The sequence below is a fragment of the Barbus barbus genome, assembly GCF_936440315.1.
Source record: "Barbus barbus genome assembly, chromosome: 33".
NCBI classification, from domain to species: domain Eukaryota; kingdom Metazoa; phylum Chordata; class Actinopteri; order Cypriniformes; family Cyprinidae; genus Barbus; species Barbus barbus.
The window spans coordinates 8696495-8714927 of NC_136761.1; the positions used below are offsets into that span (position 1 = coordinate 8696495).

An 18433-nucleotide genomic window follows, 5' to 3' on the forward strand; every position below is an offset into this window, starting at 1 on the left:
AGCAGGCCAGAGGCTATCATATAAACCCAGAGAGAGAAAGAGCGGAGGAAAAGATACAGTGTAAAATAACATATCAAAGATGCTGTGAAAAGAAAAGAAAAAGAAAAGCTAATACTTTCAGCGTAAATGCCTAATTTATTCATGCTGCAATGCATGCTGGGAACTCACAAATCCTTAATATCTGTCGATGCTATATATATATATATATATATATATATATATATATATATATATATATATATACACACACACACACTGGTACATTAGAGGTTAAAATGAACTACAACACTATTATATTAAATGTGATTTATTTTCAGATATAATAATTACACTTAAATAAAAACATCTGCCCTGAAAGCACACGTACATCATGGAGACGTCTACATTTACATCTGCAAGACATATATTTTTTAGAGTGTTTGCTCATCTGCATTATGTCTATAGGACATTTCCTATCAGATGTACTGTATACATGTTTAGAAAATGATGCATAGGGTCAAATATAACCTACGCAAACAGTGCAGTATTAATGCATTATTATCGGTTTAACCTGGACAGCCCTAAATTCAAAACAAGAAAGATTTTTTTTGTCAAGCAAGTTGCTGTCTGACATGCTTTTCCACCGGCTTTTAATTGGCCGATAGTTCAGGTAATTACTTTTATCGGCCGATACCGATTATTGGCATCCCTAGTTTTCACAACTCTCAGTATAAACAGAGGGGGGGGGAGACTCTAGATTTTTAATGACATCTCAGACTTTCATGAGCATGTGTTTTACCTTGTCTGTGGAAGAGTTTGCTGCCCACGATCTCAGTCATGGACGCCACTTTCTGTTTCTGTAGTTTATCCGGAGGAATACAGATGTAGAAATCATACAACAGCTTACTGCAAACAGACAGACAAAAACGTACATGGTATTAACAAAAGTAAATGCGATGGATTGACAAAACATTTAAAAGAGCTTTAATTCAAAGCAGTTCATGCACTTAATGTCTCATTTTGTGATATTTTGTAAGTCAGTTACAAAGTGTCAGTTTATACTGTATTTCTGTAGTAGATATTTATCCATGATCTTGTATTAAAGATAAAAATAGTAGAAATGAATCCATAAATAAATGCTGAGGCTGCTGTGGGCACAGAAAGTGACCTGTGTTTTATTGATCGAGTCTGAATGCTGCGAGAAACTCTGTGAGAAACTACTGTATCGTATCGACCCTCTCGGAGCCGCAACAATCGCCTGTGTTTTGAGGGCAGTGATGAATTAGACGCCACTTGAAGCTAAACAAACACACACTCCCAGCTCTAACTAGATAAAAACACTCAAATTAAACTACCCATATGAGAGAAACTCGCTCCACTGTTTCTCAAACTCATTAAAAACTCAAGCTGAGACATCAAACATCTGCCTCATTTAAGTGCATGAGCAGCTAAACTAGTTAAAGTCACATTATAGTTATAATAGCATTAGCGTTCGAGTAGGTCAGGTAAATGTAAGAGGACAAGTGCATTAAAGACCATCAGCTTCAGAGTGAAGGAGAGTCTGTATGTTTGTGGTGATTGATTTCTGAAGTCACAAACTGATGTCCGTCATTAAAGTGTCTTCAAGCGCTTGTAGAAACTGTTGCTGTAAGTACCTCAGTACATCAGTTCAGCCCAGACAGATCAGGTGTGTTTTAGAGATTTTAGGCTGTTATGAGACTCACCTGAGGAGTTTAGCATCGAACACAGTTTCCACATCTTGCAGGACTGTGGGCAAGTACTTCAGAGCAGCCACCTATACACACACATTTATATCACATTTTATATGCTTTAAAAAAACAGTAATATAAATAAAGCATTTTTATTATATCTGTATATATAACTCAAGCCGCCGTGATCAGCTCTGGTTCCCGTGTCTGATTTGTAACGCGCCGCAGACTTGTGCAGAGCGGAGCGCAAGTGAACGCGATCATTACTTCCTCTATACTATTAGTTTTAACGTGAATAAACATGACTGAACATCTCATGCCTCATGTAATTGCTCAATCAGTGTTTCAACTGCGGAAAGACATCAACAAAACATCGTGGAAATAAAAAGTCACGTAGCATTTAATTTACCTCAGCAAGATCATCAAGTCTCCACAGCTCGTTAGTTCACTAGAAAGATGAAGTCTAGAGAGGAGCATTTTGCTAAATATTACACCATATTGCCTACTCACTATATTATATTTACTAAACCTGTTAGTCTTAATTATTTAATGTATGTTTAAATTAATCTGTTATGAAACATGCTGACAGCCAGTGTATAATTGAATATATTTTAACAAATATCCTAGAGATGTTATTATTTATAAGTTAATTTAAAAACTGCATTATGTGCAATTTACATGTTTGCATGCAATTTTTTTTTTTTTTTTAAGTTGAGTGTTGATCATCTATTTAACAATACTTAGTAATTAAATTTAAGTTTGGGTTAAGTTGTTAGGCCTAATTGTAACCTTATCATGTAAAAGAGCTCCTATAGTTTTAAGCATAATGAGGTATATTTTTATCACTAAGAAAATTTAAACTATAACAATGTATTTAAAGAAAGAGCAACTTATTCAGTAAACCACTGTTTATAAAAAAAAAAAAACCTGCTGTACTGAAATCATACCGAACTGTGATGTTAAAACCGAGGTACGTACCGAACTGTCATATTTGTGTACCGTTACACCCCTAGAATATACAGTACACAGCTATATATACATATATAGCTACAGCTATTATATTTTATAAACTGAATTAAATATTCATACCTGCTGCAGTAGTGTAGTGGTGTAGTCACTTTTCATCAGGTTATTGATCGACTCAAAAAAACTTTTGAGAGATTCCTCAAACTCACCCTGTTCCTTCCCTTCATACAGTCTGACGAGAGAGAAAGAAAAAAATAACAATTGTGAGCAGTGCAATACATTTCACATATTCATCATCACACATTCGCTTATACACTGTTATACCCCTTTTCCACCAGGACTTCAGGTCCGTTTCACATAAGACGTGTAAGCAGTGCATAATTTCCTTGGTGCCCATGTTAACAGGTAACAGGTAACATGAAAAAGATGGAAGAAAAGAGGAAGTCAATTAGAGCTATAGCAAAAACAAAGGGCATGGAGAAATCAAGCATTTGGAAACCACCAGCAACCAACAACGACCTGATCGGCTGAGAAAACAACAGTAGTTGATGACAGACAAATCATAAAAGCTGTGAAAACGAACCCTAAAAGACGTGTCTGTAAAATCACCAACAACTTCCAGAAAGCTGGCATGATGCTCTGACAATCTACTGTCCTCAGGAGACTTTGACACAGAATTACAGATGCTACACAGCAAGATGCAAACCTCTGACCAGCACCAAAAATAGAAAGGCAAGATTAGAGTTTGCAAAAAAGCACAAAGGTGAGCCAGAAGAGTTTTGGAACTGTGTTTATGGACCGATGAGACAAAGATGAACCTTTATCTAAGTGATGGGAAAGCAACAATGTGGAGAAAAAAAGGGAACTGCAATGATCCCAAGCATACAGCCTCATCTGTAAAGCATGGTGGAGGTGGTGTCATGGCATGGGAATGCATGGCTGCCTCTGGAACAGGCCCTCTCAACTTTACTGATGACTTAATGTATGATGACAGTAGCAGAATGAATTTGGAAGGGGACAAAATCATCTTGCCTACCAATATTCAAGAAAATGCCACCAGATTCATTGGGAAGTGCTTCATAATGCATCAGGACAATGACCCAAAACACCCTGCCAGTTCAGTCAAGGAATTTATAAGGACAAAGAAATGGAAAGTCTTAGATTGCCCAAGTCAATCTCCAGATTTAAATCTGATTGAACATGAATTTCACCAGCTGAAGAGGAGAGTAAAGGCAGAAACTCCCCAAAACAAGCAACAATTGGAATTGGCTGCATTAAAGGCTGGGAAAAGTATTTCAAAGGATGAGAGCAAGAGTCTGGTGATGTCTATGGGTCACAGACTCACTGCTGTGATTGTGTGCAAGGGATCTGCAACTAAATAATAGCTTTTAATCTTTTATATCTGCCTTATGTACCACTGTCCCAATACTTATGCTCACATCAATGAGTGGGATGAACTCTAAAAGTGCTGTTCTCTTTATTTGGTAAAACATGTATGTGTTGAAACGGCTAATAATAAAATGTGACATTCTGTAGTTTTGTCTCATATTCATCTTTTAATTATATTTGTAAATGTCTTGACTCCACAGCCAACAGAGCAATTTTGTCTTTACTGTTCCAATACTTATGGAGGGCACTGTGTATATCTTAAAAATATAAATAATTTTATCATATAAACTACACTGATGATTCAATTTCCAGCCACTTTAATTTCCTCTCTTTCTGTTTTTATAACGTTTTTTGATTTTTTGTGCAATTGTTTTGTTTGTTTATTGTTTGCAGTTATGTATTTAAATAACAAATAAATAAATAACTTGTGTTCTCAACAGTGTCATTTTAGTATCAATGAGATGCTATTAGAGCTTTTATTAATATTTTGACTCAATTTAAATTTTTTTATTTAAATTTTAGTAAAAGATTTGGTTATTTTGTTGTGTGTGTGTTTAGCCATTTTTATAGGTTTTTGATTTCTTAATACATTTTTATATCAGTTTTAGTTTTAGTTATTAACTAAATAAAAAATGTTTCTTTGGCAACTAGCTGAAAAAAAGGTTTTCTTTAAAAATAAAAATGGCATTAATTCAAAAAGGTTTTAAAAAATGTATTAATACCACATAATGGAAAAAATATCCATTTACTTGTCAAAAAAAAAGTGACATTCACATACAATGCATTTACGTTGATATTTTGTCTTTTAGCTGAATGCATGAAGAAACATGTCAGAAAATGCATTAATTAATTGCCGTTCCTGATAGGATGCATAAAGCACGGCTATAATTTCTATTCAAACACTTTATTTATAGTGGTTAGTTCATTTTAGTGTTCACTTTGGGTCCAATTTGAATATTTTTAATGCCAACACATGCCACTTGCGACCATTTTTAGCAAAGGCTACACAAAAGTCACTTCACCCTACAGTGATTAAATGTATGAACAGCACATGACATGGAAGACAGATTTAACTGCTTGAGGCTTTATTGCGATGCATCTGCTCAGGACAATAAAGACAGTGATGAGTCTAGTTAGTTTGTGGGTCACTTATGACGTTGTTTGACTCTAAAGTCAGTGGAAAGGCTTTCAGGTGACAGACGCTGAGGATCATGATAGTGACTTTGACTGAAACTTCAATCACATTTTAGACAGTCTAAAGATTCATCTCTCCCAGTCTATCTGCACTTCTTTAATGGTGTTTTCTCCCGTCTCTGTCCATCAGGTCAGTTGTGTGTCTCTCTGGTTTATCTCTTTGTCTGTCTGTCAGGAGTAACTCGGCACAGATGTTATAGTCGGTGGGGTTTCTGAGGGTGGAGATTATGCTGTAACACACGACAGTATTTACCGCGGTACCGCTGAAGAACAGACGTGATTACTGAAGCATTGTTCCTCTAATCCACATGAGAGCCACAGTTAATACGCCACCTCTGACCTCACACAATAACACACACACTACAATAAACACACACACAAAACAAAGACGCATATATACTGTCATCAAGACAAATAGATGTACATTTCCTAGAATCAATAAACCTACCCAGAAACGCATATGCGTGCAAACCGACACACTTCAACCACTTAAAAGTCAGGTCTGAATGCAATATAAACATCAAATCTGATTGGTTGTGAAATGCTGGTTAGGTTGTGGTGTTATTTTAGTTTTGAGATCACAAGCTGCTTTGTATATTTTATTGATTTTTGCATGTTTGCGTGTACAATAAATTTAAGTGGAAATAAACAGTAAAACTGAAATAAACAGTAATCAAACCCAAATAGTAATATATAAAAAAAAAAAACTGATAAAAATGACGCACATAAAAGTAAAATTAGAACTAAAAATATAAAAACTGTGCATAAATATTAATAAAATATAAATAGTATTGTTTTAGTTTTGAGTACAGAAGTTGATTTGTATATTTAATACATTTAACAACACATTTGCATGTTCACTTAAATTAATTGGAAATAAATAAACAAATGAAAATAAATTAAACCAAATAGTAATATTAAAACAAACATAAATATATAAATAAATAAAGTTAGAACTGAAAATATATAGCATTTTTATATAAAGCATGTAAATATTTTTACAAATACAAATAGTATTGTTTTAGTTTTGAGAGCATTGTGCTTTGATTTAACAGCCAAAAGTTATTTGAAAATATAATAACAAAAAATTGTATTAATCAAATTCAAAAAGGTTTTTAAATTTCGATTTGTTTGTCAAAAAAATACAACTGGCATTCATACACAATAATGCCTGAAGAAACATCACAGAAAAGCCATTTGAGTCATGCATTAATAATCATTCATATCTTTTCTGATATGATGCATAATACCATAAACACATACACACAGCATATATGAAGCATATACTGACTGAGTTGACTGCTTTCCTAGAATTAGTAAACCTACCCTTCAACCTTAACAAAATAACTTAAAAATCAGTTAAGAAACATCAACAAACAACAAGAAAACATTATATATTCATAAAACACAACACACACACACACACACCAGAAAACTGCTGTAAGGCTTTTGATGTTGCTCAAAGCTAAACACATACTCACACTCGCGGGCCCACACACACACACACACACACACACACACACACACACAGAGTGTGTTAATCCTGATGATGGGTATGAAATGAGAGGCATTAGAGCATAAGAACAACCACTCAAAGAGATAAAACACAAATAACAGAGAACGTTATAAGATGAAAAACTTTGAAGAAACCATGCAAACACGCACAACAAAATTCTATTTATAATACGGACAGTTCTGCTTCTAAATGCTGATTGGTCAACACAACGTTCCAGCAGTGTGAAACACATAATTAACCTCAGCCAACTATTAACCCTCGTCATCACTACATCTACTTCTGCAGGGGATCTCAAACCTTTTTGCAAGCTAATCCCCAGTAACCTAAAATATTTAGTTATAGTATCTGTGAGATTTTAAGTTAATATTTCAACAATTTAACAACACATTTGCATGTTCAGTTCCCTGATGTAGGGTTATTATCATTAACTACAACTTCAACTATTTTTAAAGTTTTGTTCATTGAAATAAAACTGACAGCAATTACAATATAAATATTAGATGATAAACAAATTAAATGAAAATTAGAAATGTTGACTTGGCAACTAACTGTCATTTTTAAGTTGAAGCAGAAAACAGAACAAAAAAAAATAAACACTACAACTATAATAATAATAATAATAATAATAATAATAATAATATAAACCTAAATAGTAATATTTAAAAACTAATAAGAATAACAAAAAATGTAAATTTAAAATGAAAACTGAAAATATAAAAGTAAAATCTTATTCAAAATATTAGTAAATACTATAATAGGCTTTAAATATTACTAAAATTGCACTGCTCTGATGTTGGTTAATTGTCACATGACATGCAGGTAAACAAATCTGATATTTCATTTTATTTATTGATTTAAATTTGTTTGATTTAATTGTTAGCTTTTCCTCAACTCACAAACCCCAGTTTGAGAAACCCTGTGCAATGACGATATGAATCAATTTGATTTAGAAAATGTTTTAATGAACATTTTGATTCCTAAAACAGAGCTAATTCAATAATCTAGCTGACTTAACCTTTCAACACGTATAAAAAAAAAAAAATTAAAGCGGAAGAGCAAAAAACGATAATCAATGCTTCAGAACTAGTTACTAATGTTATGATTGCATTTAAAATCATCCTCAAGGACAGAAAATATCCCCAAATTGAAGCTAAATAATACATATTTCATGAACAATTTGGGGTAATTTTCCTATTCATTTCTTCTTTTCAGCTATTTAATATGAAGGATTTATTCAATTTCCAGCGCGTGCACTGAACCGGCATTTTCACACCCACATGGTCTCTTCTCTCTGGGAATATAACGTCTGTGGTTTGATCTGGATGTTTTAGAGAGTTATTTTAAAAGTGCAGAGCAGTGACGCTTTCTATCAGACTCCATTATCAGAGTGAAGCGCCTCCTGCCGGGACTGAATCCAGAGCAAAAACACTCGTGCTAATAAACACTGAAAAACGATCTGGCCGTGATGGGGCTGCATTTCTACAGATATTAGTATGCATCAGCGTACTGCAGTAAACAGACTGGTTAATATGAGCGAGACTCAAAGTCTTTGGCTTAGAAGTTTAAGCCAAATTTAAAAGAAAAAAAAAAACATTTTATTTTTATATTTGAATTATTATAACATTTTAATATAAAAACAAATACGGCAAAAACAAATTTGCAATGTGTTAGATTTGTCTTAATACAATTTCTTACTCAACTCATTAATTTGATCAGACTGACGTAAGCTTAGACTCTTTACACAAAATTGAAAATAAAAAAAAACACAAAATAACAGTTTATTTCTAATAGTTTATTTCATTGACATACTGCAATAAAAAGACTACTTAATATGATAGTTAATATGATTTATATGAAAGAAAGAAAGAAAGATAATATTTTAAGCCACATTTTAAATATAAATAAAATTATATTTAAATATAAATTATTTAAATGTGTTTTTATAATTATATAAATTATAAAAAATTATCTATAAAAATGTGCACAATATAAAATCTAAAAATAAATATGCAAATAAATACTTTGTATAAATAAATGAACTGAAGTTAATTGCGGTGTGTAATTAAAGCATTTATAGTGATCATATGCTATTTGCAGTAAGACTGATCTGTCTCTCTCTCGTGTTGGTCATTAGTGCAACCACACACACACACACTCATTAAGATTCGTTTAGCAGCTGTTTTGGCATCAATGACTATTAGGCAAATTAATGATGCAATCAGCTGCTACACAAACTTGATGACTGAACACACTGTACAACACACACACACACACAGTTTGGGAACGGCAGATGCATCTAGCGTCACAATTTAGAATGTAGATGCATTGAAAAACATGCCAGAACATTCCAATTACAGCAGAAGTACACAAAAGAGCATTAGAGTAAATTACTACTGTGCTTCAACAGTCAGTTTTCTCTCCAGCCCAACTAACTTGACAGCTAGTTGACAGTTAGTTTTAGTTGGTCAAACAGCTGACGTGATTATATCAGCTGCACACTTTGAAGGAATAGTTCACCCAAAAATATAAGTTTGCTGAAATGTACTCTCCCTCAGGCCATTCAAGGTATAGTCCATCACTTGCTCACCAGTGGATCCTCTGCAGTGAATGGGTGCCGTCAGAATGAGAGTCCAACAGCTGATAAAAACATCACAATAATCCACAAATAATGTACACGACTCCAGTTCATCAGTTAATGTCTTGTAAAGAGAAATGCTATGTATTTGTAAGAAACAAATCTATCATTAAGATGTTTTTAATTTCAAACCATCACTTCTGGGCGAAATCCAGTCCATAATCCATAATGCTTTCTCCAGTGAAAAAGTCCATCCCTGTTGTCGTCTCAAATCAAAATTCACCCACATATTCATATCTTTCACCTGTCAATAGTGTTTTTATATGTGCATATTTCTTACCTGATTCAGACCAGACAACTTTTTCTATGGAGAAAGAAATATTATAGAATATTTTTATAATAAGACGACCCATTTTGGCCAGAAACAATAACATCTTAATGATGGATTTGTGTCTTACAAACATGCAGTTTATCACTTCATAAGATGTTAATTGATGGACTGGAGTGGTGTGGATAACATGTGGATTATTATAATGTTTTTATTATATGTATCAGCTGTTTGGAGCTGATAAAATGTAGAAACTGTAACTTGAATTGTAAGTCGCTTTGGATAAAAGCGTCCGCTAAATGCATAAATGTAAATGGAAATGGAAATAAATGTATGTTTGGGCTCTCATTCTGACGGCACCCATTCACTGCAGAGGATCCATTAGTGAGCAAGTGATGTAATGCTACATTTCTTCAAATCTGTTGAAGAAAAAAACTCATCTACATCTTGGATGGCCTAAGGGTGAGGACATTCTCAGTAAATTTTAATTTAGGTAAATAAGGGGTGCACGCTTGGCCAAGCAATGTGTGTGTGTGTGTGTGTGTGTGTGTGTGTGTGTTTGCATACTTGAGTATGAAACTATCAGAGGAACAGCACTGGCAGTGCGAATGAGCATCAGCTACAGTCTGTGTTTCTGCAGTGCCGCTCAATGATGGCAACCGGGGGCCCCACAGCCAGAGTCATAAATCATAGACAGACACAGGCCCATAATGACCGTCAGGCAGTGCTGTTACACTCCTCAACAAAACGCCACAGACAGAACGTGCTACAGGCAGCCGGAGGACATGTGACCCTGTCAAAAACCCTAAAAAACGACTGTGCCACCTTAAAAACGTCCACTTGAATCTCAGCCCAAAGCAGCTGGCCGTTTATTTCCTTGTGTTTTATTTTGTTTTCAGCCCACGTTCAGATGAATGAACCGTCACAGACTCCCGCAGTGCTATAGAGTACTAGCTTACTACTCAGAACAACTCTTTCATACTGTTTTTTTTTGTGGTTTTGAGAACTGTCCTGTTCATATTTTAAGCCAAATTCAAGAGAAAAATATATATATATATGTTTTGCTTTAAAAGTAAAGTGTATCCCACAATTGAATACATTAATTCATGATTCAGCCTTCCAGAGTATCAACAATTAAATTATCAATTGAAATTGGCTCTTTTGATTGAACAGTCAGGAAATGATACACATAATAGAAGTAAAAATGCAAATAAAAATGCATAATCAATAATAAAATGAATTAAAAATGCAACAAACAAAAAAAACAATGCAAAAACTGTATATTCATTTCTGAGATAATAAGTGAATGCCACTCTCATGTGACAATGTAGTCAATATATACTACCATTCAAAAGTTAGGGGTCAGTAAGTTATTGTTGTTTTTTAAAGATTTCCTTTTTTGTTTCCACAAAAAATATGAAGCAGCATAAATGCCTAGTTCTTTCATGAATCTCTAGATGGCGCAGGCTGATGGGTTCTTAATGTAACTGATGATATTCACAGAGTTAAATGACTTGCCACAAGCTGATTGGTTCATGGTGCATATGCAGTCAATGAGCTTGCTGCTTTACATTTAAATTCTGGTTAGCATCCACTTGAGCATTTTGCAGCACGCTTTTAGAGTTCCTTTGAAACCCTCCACCTTCCCCAGCCCCACCTGTATAGATCTGCAACGGGTTATTTCATATGCTATTTGTGCAGCTGCAGTATGTCTGAAAGGGGTCATCGGATGCTAAATTCACTTTACAAGTTGTTCGAACAGAAATGTGTGATGGAAGTGTGTGTACACATTCATCATATAATGATAAAAATCCAACCAGTTTTTTTTTTTAAATCCCCATTTTAAAATCCCCTCTCAAATAAGACTGTTCTGAGATTCCTGTCCGAATGACGTAGTTCTGCACAGGCCGCTCCCACGATAGTTAATAGACAAGGTCGTCTTACCTTAGACCCGCCCTGAGTGAGCTGAGAGCTGTCTGCCATTGTGTGGACTCTGATGTAGAGCCCTGCACGGGCCTAAAATCTAGGCCCTAGCCCAGCCCTGGCCCGAGACACTCAGGCGCTAGCCCGGCCTGTGTCCGACAGCTTATAAGAATTCTCGGCCCGAGTTCGACCCGAGCCTGTCTTTTTTTCCCCTTCTCCCAAAACTGCTTATAGGCCTACTATAGTTTCTGCTATAGTTCCTACTATAGTTTCTGCTTATAGTTTCAACTATTAAAATAGTTCAGTTTTGTATGAAATGGCAAAGTGATCGTATTTCATTTCATTATTTTATTAAGTTAATTTAGAAAAACATTAGGAGCCATTTTATTATTCGTTAGTAAGTTTTAGTTTTTTAAAGTAACGACCAAGCGGCCAACGGCAGACTGAGTTGATCATATAGGCCAGTGGTTCTCAAACTTTTTACACCAAGTACCACCTCAGAAAATATTTGGCTTTCCACCAAATCATTCGTGATCCAGCTTCATCTACAGAAGAAGTGGGTATAAGGTTTTTTTATGAATCTTTGCAAATCGCCTTTCCTAATAATGTGGTAGTTAGCCAGTTTCACGGCTGGAGTTTATAGTCTGCTCGTCACCCCACGGAAGAGAGGGGAGGGGTCAGCAGAGCTCATTAGCATTTAAAGCAACATGGACTAGAATGGCCTGAAAACAGAGCTGATTTTGACAGGGTAAAAAAGGTGTTTTTACACTACCATTGAGAAATTTTAACCAAAGTATGTTATAGACTTTTCATTAAGACCCTAAAGAATCATATCAACTTGTGGAAAATGGACATCCGATGCCCCCTTTAAATACTCACAGCACCATATCACCGTATGCATTGGCAGTAGCAAGTTCCTGTACTTGATTGCAGCAGCAATAATCTACAACTACAGCAATAACCAACAGCAGCAGCAGCGTAGCAGATCTATTCCGCCAAGACCAAATACATTAACACTATCATATCCATTACCATGCTAAAATCTTCAAGAGTTGTCATTATAGAATGGTTTTCCGCATTGATAATAATAAGAAATGTTTCTTTAGCATCAATTCAGCATATTAGAATGATTTCTGAAGGATCATATGAGACTGAAGACTGGAGTAACGATGCTGAAAATTCAGCATTTCATTACAGAAATAAATTACATTTTAAAATATTTATAAATAAAAAACAATTATTTTGAATTGTAATAATATTTCACAATTTTACTGTATTTTTTGATCAAATAAACACAGCCTTGATGAGCAAAAGACACTTTGGTGTTGCTCTTTTGCAAGTTAAAAATACATACATGTAAACATCTTACGACTCCAAACTTTTGGTGGTATACTACTGTTTGAAATGTTCATTGCTACATACTGCATATTATTTAAAAATATATAGTAGGCACTATATGCATATACTGCAGTATGCAAGTATATTCTGAACTATTCTGAACACAACCAACATGCAAAGAGCAGTCCATGAGACCAACTGACCAAACAAACTATTGATGCAAATGTCACATCTCTTTTCTATAGTCGTCACGGTGTTATATTTTAGGCAGGTTTTCATATTTTTGTTTTTCAGGGGGTCTGTGCGCCTCGTTTGGTGTTTCTGATTCAGCTGTGAATGTTCAGAATTTCTTGATTTCAGAATCAATCACACAAACTTACTGAGAGTAGAGCATTCGGGAGCGGACAATGAATTTGAAGATGTACTCGAGGGCTTTGAGCGTCCTTAGGATGGGTTCACAAGCCTCCCCTCGACTGGACACATCTAGATACGTCTTCAGCACGGACATCAGCTTCCTACAGCCAACAGAAAGAAAGAGTTTGTGTGTGTAGTTCTCTAAATAACTTAAACTACAAAATCTAGACAGAGAAAAGACTGCATGCACAAATCAACTAGAACAACTAGCAACAGGCCAAATTATGTCACTATGATGTAACCTGGGCCCTTTAATTCACTCCTTTCTGTTGATTTGAGTATCTGAGACTCACACAAACAAACATACTGCCATCTAGTGTTGAGAAGCACAATGAAAAGCGTTTGACCTACTTGTAAGCCAGGGTGGCACTGAAGTGTTGTTTGATATAGGCCTCCAACACAGTGTTGAAATGTTGAAACTTTCTGTCGGCAATCAGACCGATAATATAGATCTGAAAAAGATCAATTATTTATAACACTGGTTCTCAACCAAGAGCATGGGATAAATCTGATAATGAATTGCAAAATTATGCTACAATCACAAATTACTGGAAAAATGATTTAAATGAAGTGCAAGACAAACATTCATTTCTTGAAACATTTGGAATTATATATAATTAGTGCTGTCAAAACGATTAATCGCGATTAATCGCATCCAAAATAAAAGTTTTTGTTTACATAATATATTTGTGTGTACTGTTTATATTTATTATGTATAAATAAATACACACAAATGCATGTATATATTTAAGAACAATTTTACGTTCATATATTAAATATATTTATATATTATATAAATTATATGAATATAAATATATACATGTAAAAACATGTAAATATTTTCCAAATATATGCTGTATATGTGTGCATTTATTTATACATAATACATATACACAACACACGCACACACATATATTTATTATATTTAATTATATAGATTTATTTGAATATACTGCCACTACTAGTTGGTTTAAAAAAAAAAAACATTGAACACAAGGATCTTTGTCATCACAGCAGAAGTATTAGAAATATTAAATATTGTCCTGGACTGTGTGGGGCCTTGTTGTCAAAAAGGTTGAGAATCGCTGAATTATTATTTGCATAATGCATAATTTTGTGTTTAAAACTGAATATGATAAACAACTATTGCATCTTCCTGTTATCTACAATTTTTTATTCTCCTGGTTTATAATTTTGGGACTAGAATCTGTAACCAAAAGTAAGCTAAACAGGACAAAACCTCCCCATGGGGACTAGTGGGGAAGTGCTTATTTGGAAAAATGATTCATAAAAGAGTAAATAATGTTTATTTCAGGGTTTGAGTTAGTCATCTTTTTAATTAGCTTCATATAAACACAAGACAAGTCTTTGAAATGGCCCCAATTACTGTAGCTACTGCCATCAATGGTTCTATAAAGATCATTTAGCATCCATGGAATCTTTCCATTCCACAAAAGGTTCTTAAAGGAACCAATAATGGTTCACCTGAGTCATTTCTGCAATAACAACCCTTTGGAACCATTATTTTTAAGACTGTAGAAATGTGTGCATGTTTGGATGTTTCTTACCAAAGCGTCAAAAACCAAAATATCATAGTCATCAGTCTGAGAATGTTCCATCATAATGTTGAAAAGGGCGTCCAAGGTGTCCTGCAGGAACTACACACACACACACACACACATTAACAAAAGTGCATATTGAACTACAGATGCTCATGTGTAATTTCAGTGCAACACACCTTCACAACCTCCTCTCCGTCGATGAGTTTGAGCTCCTGCAGGTTTTGTTTCAGCATCTCAGGTCGAGTTCTCCACTTCAGCAGACCCAATAAACCCACTGAAAGACAGAGAGAGACAGAGCGTCCTCAGCTGACTCTTAATTACCATGCATTCATGAATCTGTTTATGTCACGTTCAGCAGTGAATATGTCCGGGTATATGGGGGGGGTTCCATTGTGATGGATGTTTCTGGAAGATTCATTAGTGTGATTAATGGGCTTTCTCAAGAACAGCTGTTACACCACACCTGCGTCTCTGTGTGTGTCCTTAAAGGGGCTTAAGATAAAAGTCATTTAACAACAGCAAACACACACACAAACACATCATTTAAATATTTAGATTTAACCTACTGTACTGTATATGTTTGATACATACATTTCTAAGACCTCTAAATAATCATCATGATCAAAACCTTTCTGAAAAACCTGTTGCACAAAATCGATAATTGTAGTATAATTGTAGAAACGTCCTCTTTCAGCTCATGCTTCACTTTACTAAATTTTATAAAGTAAACATAAGAACAACTTTGATATTTCAAGATGAACACTTACTGGTCTGGAGCGACTTAGCTTATCCTGATCATCCAGACATGGTTTTTTAGAAAAAGTGAGTATCAAATATGATCATCAGGCTTTTGAGGAACATTTATCTCTCATCATTGTATTGCATTGCATTATATTTAAATGTAATCTTACTAAGACATATTATTGGTGATATAGTGCGACAACTGATAATTATATTATTTTATGCAAGTATCTTTAATACTGCTATAAAGAACTCATTGATATACATTACAATCAGAATTTCATACTTTTTATTCATATAAATATCAGCATCTGCAGCAAATTGCATTTTCTTCTCAGTTTGGGTCTCTGAATAAAACTGAGGTGTTTTGACTCTCCAGATTCTCACTCTCAGACTATATGAGCCATAAAAGCCTGATTTATCAAATATGATAGTCAACAAAACACATGCATTTTTTGGATATTTCAAGATATTTCATATGTCAGGATTAACCTAGGGTTAATATATTAATATTTAAACTGACTACATTTACTTTCTTAACAACAGCACATTGTTGTTCTCATTGTAAGTCTGCACACGTTATGCTAAAAATAGTTTTCATCAGAATGTAATAACCTGCTTTCCCTCTGAAATGACTTTCATTTTCAGCTGATGTCATCAAGACCTTTTATTTTTCAACCTACTGTCATGAAGAAACACTGTTGTTCCTCTCTGAATACCCTTTCTCAATTGGAAATTCATCGCATTTCAGACGTGAAATTTACTGTGAATGTTGTTTCATTTGACTATAAAAGCTACGGGACTCTTTTCCCCGTCCACCCGGCACACACACCGTTCTGCGTGAGTTTGGTGGAGCAGACGAGCGTTGCGATGGTGAAAATGTCTCTGGAGCTGACAGATAGGCCGCCCACACTGCTCGAGCTGCGCATCAGCGTCGTCCCCTTGTGGCTGTCAGAGTGGCTGCGCTCGGACGGCAGGGACAGATACGAGCTGACGTCCTCCATGCGTTTACTGTCACCCTACAGAAAGAAGGAAAACACATGCAGTCCATATCTGTTTGAGAATGTGTGAATTAACTGATTAGTTTACCTGTCGTCCACCATGTTATCAGACATAAAGGTTTACTTACATGTACTCTAAAGTCTACACTGATTGATTTTCTTACAAAGTATTTTTGGCTTGTTTTAGAATATCTCAAATTTCTAAATATTCTAAGAATATTTAAATATTCTTACATCAAAATTAAATTACTTACGAAACAAAATGACTTATATTAAAAACACTCCTTTTTCACAAAAAAGTTTCACACCCCACTGACAGACATTGTTTCTTTTTAAAAACAATAACCACACTTCATTTTTATATTACTTGATTTAAAAAATGTTTAGATACTTGTATGGGGCATTTTGCAGTGTATGGAAGACCTTTGTGTTTGGGTAGTTTGTAACTTAATTTTGACAGAAATTGCTAAATAGTGTGTATTTTATAGTTAAAAGATCTAGACCTAAATTAGAAAAAAAAAATCAAATTAAACCTTTAAAAAAAAAAAAAAAAATTCTATAATGATTTTTGTAGCTACATTAAACACTTGGGCAAATTAAAATTTACAGTGCTACAAAATGAGCTTAAAATGAACTCGAGCTAAAAATCAAGATGACTGACATTGCCTTATTTTAATTTGTTTTTTTCGACAACTGACATTTTAATTGAATAATCAGGGTTCCCAAGGTTTTAGAGGACTGACAATTCATACAAAATCATAAAGAGTGCAAAATCTGTACCTGTACCTTTAAGATTTCAATGTGTAAATGACTTATAATAGGCAAGCGTCTACATAGCAGTTGTAAATACTACATGAGGCTTCTCTCTTTCAATTTAATTATTTCAATTTAATTCTGACTCACAGATGTTTAATTTTTAATCTCCTTACTGCATCTTTTTAAAGGTGCCATAGAATGCATTGATACAATATTTTAAATTGTTCTCTGATATCTACATAGAAGGTATGTGGCTTAGGTAAGGGCAAAAAATCTCCAGAAACTGTTTTACATGTCCATTTACAACCCTAGGATTTGTCCCTAGAATGAAATGGTCTGTTATTACCTTATTTGGATGTGTCATGAATAATAATGTTGAGCTCTCCTCTGATTGGCTGTTTCACAGTGTGGCTCATTTCAGTAGCTCACACAGCAGGAAGGAAACACAGGGAAAATATATATTTCAATACTTTCTCGCGCAGTTATATCGTTGGGTTATTATACTGTAAATAATATGCGGGCATCAGGAAGCCGCTATTAATATTGTGGGCATTGAAAATACTTTCGAATGCACGATCGCTTTTTAGTTTCACTCTGTTTATTTGGTAAGTGAAATCTTATGTACTGTAATGTAACAGGCTACCGCTAGAAGCTAAGCATGTCCCTTTAGTGGCTTGCGTTATTTTATTAGAACGCGTTATTTGCTTTACGTGCCTTTCTGAATACAGACGCCAACCCATCCCTGCTCTTCACATCCCCTGCACAGCCTGGAACATAACATTTATTTCCATGATCTGCCATTTTCGCAGTTGTCCTCGCTTGTTTCTTCACAATACCTACAGAACTTCTGATGATTCAGCTGTGCAGGTTTGTCTGGAGGCTGGCCTAGAACATGGGCAGGTAGACGTTATGCAAATGTCGGTGGTGTAACTATTAGTGATCCCGACTGTAACGTCACAGTCGGTGTTATGTTCTGATTCGCCTATTTTTCAGTGGTCTTTTGCATTCACGAGATTTACATAAGAAGAAGGAAACAATGGTG

At 34.7% G+C, this 18433-nt stretch overlaps 1 protein-coding gene across 2 annotated transcripts in view; it reads right to left on the reverse strand.

Annotated features, from left to right (window-relative positions):
• The window catches only part of LOC306852964 (dedicator of cytokinesis protein 2-like), a 116409-nt gene that overhangs the window by 75697 nt on the left and 22279 nt on the right, over positions 1–18433 (reverse strand). For both annotated transcript variants that reach the window (XM_079390094.1, XM_079390093.1), the window contains exons 17-24: positions 16467–16653; positions 15070–15167; positions 14900–14989; positions 13683–13783; positions 13298–13432; positions 2778–2886; positions 1704–1774; positions 779–885 (exon numbers count right to left, since the gene is read on the reverse strand). In XM_079390094.1, the coding sequence (XP_079246220.1) occupies positions 779–885; positions 1704–1774; positions 2778–2886; positions 13298–13432; positions 13683–13783; positions 14900–14989; positions 15070–15167; positions 16467–16653 (898 nt within the window). The remainder of the gene's footprint in view (positions 1–778; positions 886–1703; positions 1775–2777; positions 2887–13297; positions 13433–13682; positions 13784–14899; positions 14990–15069; positions 15168–16466; positions 16654–18433) is intronic.